Source organism: Gigantopelta aegis, chromosome 9 (assembly GCF_016097555.1).
Source record: "Gigantopelta aegis isolate Gae_Host chromosome 9, Gae_host_genome, whole genome shotgun sequence".
NCBI classification, from domain to species: Eukaryota; Metazoa; Mollusca; class Gastropoda; order Neomphalida; family Peltospiridae; genus Gigantopelta; species Gigantopelta aegis.
In genome coordinates this window covers 26,767,106-26,777,347 of record NC_054707.1, presented here as the reverse complement: position 1 = coordinate 26,777,347, position 10,242 = coordinate 26,767,106, and the positions used below count along the sequence as shown (strand labels likewise).

General features: G+C 32.4%; 1 protein-coding gene across 8 annotated transcripts in view; it reads right to left on the bottom strand.

Annotated features, from left to right (window-relative positions):
• Window positions 1-1,107: 1,107 nt before the first annotated feature.
• The window catches only part of LOC121381093 (liprin-beta-1-like), a 225,488-nt gene continuing 216,353 nt past the window's right edge, over window positions 1,108-10,242 (bottom strand). For all 8 annotated transcript variants that reach the window (XM_041510196.1, XM_041510198.1, XM_041510197.1 and 5 more), the window contains 4 exons: window positions 8,155-8,343; window positions 7,345-7,494; window positions 6,549-6,608; window positions 1,108-5,731 (listed from right to left, as the gene is read on the bottom strand). In XM_041510196.1, the coding sequence (XP_041366130.1) occupies window positions 5,678-5,731; window positions 6,549-6,608; window positions 7,345-7,494; window positions 8,155-8,343 (453 nt within the window). In that variant the 3' untranslated portion in view covers window positions 1,108-5,677. The remainder of the gene's footprint in view (window positions 5,732-6,548; window positions 6,609-7,344; window positions 7,495-8,154; window positions 8,344-10,242) is intronic.

Below are 10,242 nucleotides of genomic sequence, written 5' to 3'. Positions count from 1 at the left end.
CCAACCACAGCGCAGCATGTTGGCCATGTGACAACATCCACAAAAAGTAAACATGGCGGACAACTTAAAAGAAGAGGAAATGGTGGAAATGTGGCGTTCCTACCCTGTGTTATACAACACATTTTCAAAGAACTATTCTAAAAGAAACCAAAAGCATGCAGCAATTGGGAGATTGCGCAACATTTTGGAACGACCCGTACCTACTGTTCAATCTGTTTTATTGTGTATGATCCAACTCTTTGTAAAATTTCATTTCAAATGCAGGACCATTCCTCCTCAGTCTCCGTTTTCTGCGATATGACAATGGCGACTGCGGCTAGACCATACATAATATCCATTCTCATCCGTTTCATCTACATTGATCACATGTGCATGCAACGTCATACAAATGACATCACGATCGTGGTGGATTGCTGACGATTAGTTGTTAGTCTGAGCGCACTAGTCGTTAGTGGCGAGTTGGGCAAAATACAACGCAACGGTCGAGTTGGCCAACTCCGTCGTGGCAGTTGGTAGTCTGAGCCTACATTTATTCATATTAGCATTACTGTAAAACGGCTATATAGGGTTGTGAACGAATCGCCACGCAGTTTTACATGGATTATAACTAATACTGCCCGAATTCGATGATTTTTCTCCAGGACGGGGGACTTGCCCCACCTACCCCGTCTCGTACGCTTATGGATGAATTTGCTGCACGTCCTGATTTTTATACACATAAAAAATAATTGATGGTCATCCTCACCCATCCCAATAAAAAGGTCCTCCCCTAGTTTGAAAAAAATAAAAATGAATAATAAACGTCCCCCCAACCCCCCCAACATAACTGTTGTAACGATGTTTAATTGGTGACAGCAATTGCAAATTAAATGACAATTCTGATGATGTCTGGTGCTGCCAGTTCCCCAAATGTGGAGAAAAAAATTACAGGATGATCATCACTTTTTTTTCTTTGCCTTCTTATACTTATTTTGTACATAAATTTAACAAAATGTTCAGTGACATAGGGATGTGCCAAAAAGTGTGTGTGGCTATTGTGATATTCAATAACCGGCTGTCACTGTGTGGCAGGATATAAAGATATAAAACAGACAACTGCACAACATACACTTTCAACATATATTTATTTACATGACTGAGACAGGCATATTGAAAGCATGCACTGAATTATCAATATTACAAAACAGATCAGTAAAATATACAAAATGTCAAAATGTTTCTAAAATATTTGGTAGGTATTTAAATATGCAAAGATAAGCTAACATTCACACAGTTCAACTTGAAACCATAATGCCTGCAAGTCTCGATTTCACACAGTTATTTATAGAACTGGTACATGTACATGTAGATGAAAGGTGGAAACCATAATAAGAACTAGCTAAAATAAAATAATAAAAAACCCCCAAAAACCTCCCAAACAATCCTCCCCACTAAATATTAAATACTGGTACATAAAAATAAAATTATATATTGCTAACTTTAAAAAAATATTTTCCTTTGCTCTGAAAAAAATGTACACTAAAATACCATATTACACACATTTATTCTACCATAGACTTGCATGCAGTATGAATTCAAAAGATTATGTAAAATTAAAAACAAAACAATGTCTGCAAAAGAATATTTTCAGAAAAACAAAATCAAGTACATGTATTTAAGAAATTAACTAAAATTTGCATTCAGATCCATGCATTTAGAATGAAATCTTAATAAAGAAAAAGAATAGTCAACATAAAAGTAATAAATACTTGGATGTTAAAAACATATACTTCTATGAATAGTTACACAAACAAGCTTGTATTTAAAAGTGAATAAATTAAAAAATTATATTTTGTTCCCTTTGTATAAACACCAAACTAAATACATTTTGTATTTATTCTACTTGTAACTAAATCTGCACACTAACTACTGGTAGTGTCAAATGTGTTCTAAAAAACCTTTATTTTACAATAATGTACAATATACATACAAGCCATTCACAATGGCTATTGTAGTTTCAACAGGAAGACTTACATGTAGCAAGTTGTGGTAAAATACTAATCAGTAACATGCACCATTATAAGATTGTTTTGGTAATATGGAATATAAAAAAAGAATTAAAATAAAGTAAAACTGAAGAAATATAATCTGAGTGAGCTACTTGTATTGTTACTATTATAACACACAATTAAACAGATACTTTGTAATACCTGTAGTAATTAAAAGGCATAATTAATGCACAATCAGCAAGTCAACGTTATGAAATTTTGGCTAAATGTGTGAACAAATTAAATAAACAGGCATTACTAGTATTTTTAAAAATATAAAAGTCATTGCTGATATTTGTTTTAAACATACAAAAGTCACAGTAAGCATGAGGAATAAGATGAACTGGACTTACATAGTAAACCATTCATCCATACAAAGTCCTCCAAATCATGACTATTGTAACTAACATGCAATAATTTGTTCACATAAAGTCTAGAATTTTTTTACTTGAGCTAATATAACCATGTTTGGTCATTTGTCAAATTCAAAATAAAGTAAATACTTTAAAGATACATGACATTTTATCAATAACAAATTCATTTTGCAGAAATAAAATACATATGAATATGAAAATAAGATTGAAAAAAGGCCCCAGGCAATTTTTCTTATACAACAAATTCCGAGGTAGCTAATATGATGTTAACACAGAAAACTGATTGGTGCTGGGGGCTTACACGTCCCTCTTAAGCCAAGTGGTGCACTCTATCTGGGTGGAAACCAGTCCTGGGGTACCCGTCCAGTAGCTACCAGTCTTAACCTGGATAACATGACCAACGCGCCATCTAAGCTGACAGCTCGACTGTGAACAGCTGTGTAGCTAATTTTATCAGTACTGCACTCACAACATTTCATGCAAACTGTCCTTCTACTCATGTGTCGTTTATTCAACTTTAAAGGTAGGTGAATTGCCAATTCACTTAAGTGGTAAATCGTTCAAATATTTAAACATAATATTTTATGGACTGACCTGGCATAGAAATAAATAACCAAAATAAATATCCGTACTAATAAATCATTCGTTCACTGATTCAATCATTCATTTAATCATTTGCCAACTGTTTTTCATACCTGCATAACTATTCATACTGGTTAGCTAACCGTCTGTATGTACATATTTTATTTAATTTTTAAAAACCTTTTATAAGTGTTACATTTAATTTTGAATATAACTTAGGTAATTTATACTAATATTTATCAATTCAAATATCTGACTTATTAATTACAATGATACAACATGTTACTTAATCAGTAAGCATGATGAATAAGATACTCCAGCTAATGATAAGCCTATTTAGCAAACCATTATTAGTAATAATAGTTCATTAAGATAAACCTCAACTAAACTATTCCAGTAATGAATATTCTGAAAAGAAAACTACCAGTACAATGCAGTAAAACTTTGTTGCGCACTGTCACATGAACTGTGTTGTGTCAAGGCACGGTTGGCTCACAAGAGTGACACAAGCTGTCACAGCGGTGTAAATTGTTCACTTCTTCAAGAGGCAGAATGTGCTATAGTGGCCATGTGGAGATAGGTAGCATCAGTGTAAAAAAACGCACATACAAAAATAGTTTTGTTCATACTCAGATGGAGCTTTGCTATTGGTTTGCGAGTGATCATAAGGCAAGAAATGTTCTTCACAACCATGTCAACAAAATATCTCTTAAAGTTCATAAAATAGTAGTATCACAATACATTTTTAAGTTCTTAAAAAATATGAGATGCAGACAGTACTATGTTTCCAAACTGAACTATGTTACTAAAGAAAGTTAAAGTTTGTTTTTGTTTAAGGACACCACTCGAGCACATTGACTATTGGATGTCAAACATTTGGTAATTTTGACATATAGTATTAGAGAGGAAACCCGTTACATTTTTCCATTAGTAGCAAGGAATCTTTTACATTCACCATCCCACAGACACGATAACACATACCACAAGACTATAATACACATTATTTGATATGGAAAAAGTGATGGGCAACACCCAGCATTCGCACAAAAATACTAAACACACTGGATGCATGTCACACACAGAAAACGGCTTAAATAGATATTTTTATAACATTTATTTTGACCTAAAATCTGGAATATGGGAATCTCGGCTTGCTACATTCAGCAGCAGATGGTAAAAATTGTGCAACAAGCGATTCCAGAAGCCTGCAAGCTGCTCCATGACCCCCCCCCCCCATATGCATGTGCTAGTGTGTTTTGTAGATGTTGATCTGATATTTGACATCTGATGCATGGATGCTCCTGTGATGCCCACATCCTGTCTGTTCATCCAGTAACAAGTAATTTTTTATACATTTAACAATTTTTTTTCTTTCAAAAACATCAATAGTAATATAACACAAAGGTAATAGTAATTTTTATTTGATTCAGTAGTATTAAAAGCATAAGCATGAATGGTTTGCAAAGACAACATTTATACTTCAGCATTTCTGGCAGCAGTGTTTTAATACAAATAGGTTTTTTGGAAATAGTATTCCATCTACCAATCATGATGTCTTAATAATCACAGACTGATTCTTGGCAAATAGTATTAAAGGAAGCCCTATATTAAGTGAGTAAAACATATATTTACATACCTCACAACACCCTTCAGTAAATGCTATATACTGACTGGGCTGTTCAGACTTGGGTGTATTCTTGATAGTATCAAGTTGCATACAACAGCCATGTATATTTCAAATAATATTCTTGGAAAAATTTAAAATAACTGATAAATTAAAAAACTGGATAGCCTATCAAACTTAAGTAAAGCATGCTCCGCACTTTGATATTTACACTATGAACAATAATGATATATACAAAACTGTACAATTCATTTATGCTACAAAAATAGTAAATGGATACAATTGTGATGATTCAAATATATATATGAACAGTGCTCAAGATGCAACCCTTTTTTTGTTTATTCCAGTCAATAATTAAAAAAACCCCAAAACAAATCCCCAAAACTGTTGTTTTGTTCAAGATGAACTAGGTTTGTTTGTAAATGTATAAGACTACTACACATCTGACAAACTAGAGGAAGTACAGTGTAATTCCTGTTAATTTGTTATAGTAGTTTTTGTATGAAGTGTTCCTGACTGAAGCTAATGTGAATTTTCAAATTAGCTGTCAGTAGTGATGGACTCTCCTACAGATTACTGCTTCTAGTACCATCAGTGGAAGATAATTGTTAGTATACCCTATTAACTCATTTGTAAAACATAGTTGTGGTATAAAGTTTCTAGGTCCATAGCCTCTCGGTAAATTAATTTGAAGTGAAACTGTAATACATCTTTGATTTCAATTTATGTCCAAAAAAAATATGTCTCTTTTAAAATGTCACAATATATTCTGTTTGGATCTGATAAAAGTAAAAATACATACAAAAAGCACAGCACTGGTTATAAAATTCAGGCCAACATAAGCCAATTAAAGTAACTTGAGTAGGTTATTCTTAACAATATTTGAAAAATGAAATCCAACTTTTTTTTCAGTTTAAACTTAAAAACATAAAAAAAATATCCATAAGCCTTAAGTCCAAATTGTATTACTCAAGTTGATTCACTTCTGTTACACTGGAAAAGTCCCTTCCTACTTCAGTTCACCGAGTTATCTCCCTTGGCACATTCAATCTTTTGGTGGTATGATGGTGTCAAACATTCGATGTCTGACAACTTTCTAGAAAACGTTCTTGTGACAGCATTTTCTGTAAAACAATTGCACACACTGTAAAATTTAAGTACATGCAAGTCGGTGCTAAGTGTAAACAAATTATGTGAAAACACAATACCTGCTAATTCTAAATACTTGACATTTTCATATTCCTTGCCCCATGACTAACAAATAAAGAGGCTAGTAATTCATAACCATGTATGATTTTTAGTCAATATTAATTTTCTGCACTGTTTGAAAAATGAATTTTGTTAAATAATAAAACAAGTAAAATGTGTAACAACTTTTTGATTTTTTTAATTATTATTTTTTAAATTCTAAAAAAGCGCAAACCTTTAACAAAGAGACAAAGATATTTTTTGGGTACATCACAAACATATATGCATGAAGATAAAATGAATGGTGAAGCTTCAGTTTTCCATTTCAGTGTGGGGCTACTTAACAGGGCCTTGCTCTCGGCTTAGCTATGTGAATATTACTTGAGCTGGGGCCCACGGAACATGCTGTGTTTGCCAGGTAGTCATCTTCCATCACCGACAGAAATAATCCACTGGACAAGTACATCTAGAAATCTACTTGTCTGCCAATAGTTTCACTTATCCTAATAAATAGACGATGTTTTTGACTACTCAAAATGAAACCATTGAAAATGTTTACTTGTTCACAGGACAACCATTGAGATATAATTTGCTTGTCCAAGCACACGTTCACTTGTCAGGACAAACCGACAAGTGCTTATTTTGGATGCTGTCCATGTGGAGTCATACATTAGGGAGCTTTGTAACCCAACTTAACATCATTTTAATAACTATTAATAGATACTAATGTTGACAGTTTCATATTTCACTTACTGTTAATGAATTTATTTCCTTGGAAACGGCACCAATTTCTTTTGCACCGACCTGACCTCTCTGAAAAAGATATAAACACTTGCTATTTGACTTACTGTCTTGTATTTTTTAACCAAACAATTTACCACTATAATCATTTGTTAGCTCCACTTGTGAGATAGCTACTAGACATCAGCATAACTGAGTATTAGTGTTCTAAAAATACAGTCTGTTAACGCTGGTTATTGAGAACTTTATTTTTTAATTTGCCTTAAAAATATTTAACAGCATTTTCATAAATCACAAACTTGTTTTAAAAAAAAAACCACCCATATATTTCGATAAAGTACTGTAAATCAAAAAAATATTAGTGACCTAAAAATTTAACGAAATCCAAATAAGTGACATATTATTAGCTACATAAAACTTTAAAAAAAAAAAAATGTTTTGGAACAGTCTAGTGTATGTCTCTTTACATTTAGCATCACAAAATTTTATGTTCGCCAACATTTGCTGATTTACAGTAAGTTTTATTTTGAAAAGTTCTGGCTTTACACTATACAAACAAGTAATGTAGTAAACAATGTTTACATCTGGCGTTTGCAGTAAAGGTTGCTACATAGCAGCAAGTTTAGTACTCATCTGAAGTACAGACATAGTAACAGAAAGAACGATATATACATAACAACTATCTGTTTTAAAACAATGACATATTTTAAATCAGAATGCTGATGTCCACATAAATTGGTCTCACTATGATACTAAAGTTGATGGAGGCTTGCAATAAAACTAATTTCCAAGAATAACATATTCCTACCTTTGGGTCGTGTTTTCCATTTGATGCTATGCCATTGCCATTGATATGACAGTCCTTGGTGGAAGACAAGTTGTCTAGTGGACAGATAAATCCATCTGCCTCAGTTTCTGATTTGCTGCGCTTATGTCCAAAAATCCCAAATTTACCTTTCTACAAAATCAAAAACAACAAGATCTGTTACATGTAGACAAATTTCTTAACATATTTTTAAATGTCAATATACTAACAAAATAATTTTCCATAATAGTTTATTTACTAACAATCGATGAGATGACATGAAAGTGATACATGAAATTTGAAAATTATTGCCGACTTGGTTGGAAAGTGCACTCAAAACCTGTTTATTAATGAATTTTATTTATCTGTATTTATGATAATTAACAATTAGTGTATCTCCATAAATCATATAAACATATTATGTATCTGAAAAGCAGTTTATTCCCACAATCCCAAGTAAAACTGTAAGACACTAGCCTTTTTTAAAATTAACAATGGACTGACCACTGCCTGTTGTACATGTAGCTATATTTTAATAATGTTTTTTTTTTATTAAAATGCATATAAAAGACCCTTGCTGTTAATTGAAAAAGAGTGGGGTTTATTCCTCAGGTTTTCACCAACAGCTGTCAGTGGTACAATGTACTACAGTGTTGTTAAACAAATAGTTCCCAAATAGGTTTTACTGAAATAGCTTTGACATTTAAAATAAATGAATAATTTTATTTTATTTTATATAGTCCACAATAGCAATAAGGATATAAACACTTTGTACAATATAAAATGCAAAAATTAAATGTTGCTAGTACTCACTTTTATCTTGTTATTTGGTAACAATGTGACAAAAGCAGGAGATGCTTCATACTCGCGTTTTCTTTGTTGTGTTTCCTGACCAATGAGTCCCACAAAATGTGTGCTGAGGTGCCGTCGTAGTAACGTCTTGTTAGCCGGAATTGATAACAGCTGTGCAAACAGCTCTGCATTAAATCTGTGTTCCAGCACCTACAATTAAATACATACACAATGACCAACCTCTTTGTTTATTACCTTTGTTGAAAGTACGAATACAATGTATTCGAAGACGCTTCCCATTATGTCTGATTTACTCTAAGGGTAAGGTGTGGTATTTATGTCCATGGTGTATATGTTGACTGAAATATGTCTAATTTACTCTAAGGGTAAGGTGTGGTATTTATAACCATGGTGTATATGTTGACTGAAATATGTCTAATTTACTTTAAGGGCAAGGTGTTGTGGTATTTATATCCATGGTGTACATGTATGTGTTGACTGAAATATGTCTGATTTACTTTAAGGGCAAGGTGTTGTGGTATTTATATCCATGGTGTACCGTATGTGTTGACTGAAATATGTCTGATTTACTTTAAGTGTAAGATGTTGTGGTATTTATATCCATGGTGTACCGTATGTGTTGACTGAAATATGTCTGATTTACTTTAAGTGTATGATGTTGTGGTATTTATATCCATGGTGTACATGTATGTGTTGACTGAAATATGTCTGATTTACTTTAAGGGCAAGGTGTTATGGTATTTATATCCATGGTGTACATGTATGTGTTGACTGAAATATGTCTGATTTACTTTAAGGGCAAGGTGTTGTGGTATTTATATCCATGGTGTACATGTATGTGTTGACTGAAATATGTCTGATTTACTCAAAGGGTAAAGTGTTGTGGTATTTATATTCATGGTGTATGTGTTGACTGAAATATGTCTGATTTACTCAAAGGGTAAAGTGTTGTGGTATTTATATCCATGGTGTATGTGTTGACTGAAATATGTCTGATTTACTTTAAGGGTAAGGTGTTGTATTTATATCCATGGTGTATGTGTTGACTGAAATATGTCTGATTTACTCTAAGGGTAAGGTGTTGTGGTATTTATATCCATGGTGTATGTGTTGACTGAAATATGTCGGATTTACTCTAAGGGTAAAGTGTTGTGGTATTTATATCCATGGTGTACTGTATGTGTTGACTGAAATATGTCTGATTTACTCTAAGGGTAAAGTGTTGTGGTATTTATATTCATGGTGTATGTGTTGACTGAAATATGTCTGAGTTACTCAAAGGGTAAGATGTTGTGGTATTTATATTCATGGTGTACATGTATGTGTTGACTGAAATATGTCTTGATTTACTTTAAGTGTAAGATGTTGTGGTATTTATATCCATGGTGTATGTGTTGACTGAAATATGTCTTGATTTACTTTAAGTGTAAGATGTTGTGGTATTTATATCCATGGTGTATGTGTTGACTGAAATATGTCTTGATTTACTTTAAGTGTAAGATGTTGTGGTATTTATATCCATGGTGTATGTGTTGACTGAAATATGTCTGATTTACTTTAACGGTAAGGTGTTGTGGTATTTATATCCATGGTGTATGTTAACTGAATTTTTTTTTTTAATTTACTTGCAATAGGGCCAGTGGATTTGAAAATTCACTTGCCATGGTGAAAAATTCACTTGCCCAATTTTAACTGTTCATAAAATAAGAAACCAGTAAATTAAAATGATTAACTGTTATATGTACATTTTTCACACTGAGATCATGTTTAATCAATTTGTCAATTTACACAGCAGATAGGCTCATTGGGCATACTTTATGGTTTATTTAGAAAAATATGCAAATAATTTTTATCAGTTTAGAATAAAGTTACCTATACAAAATTTTAAATAATTGTTTCCACTAAAATCACCCAAGTTATAAAAAATAATCCATGTTACAACAATTAACAGCATTATTTATTTACTTATGAATTCCTCACCCCACCCCACCCCCTAAAAAATAAAAAAAAAAAAAAAACAAGAACCTTTATTAGCATAAAGTATACATGTATTACAGTTTAAGATTTATCCCCCCCCCCCAACACACC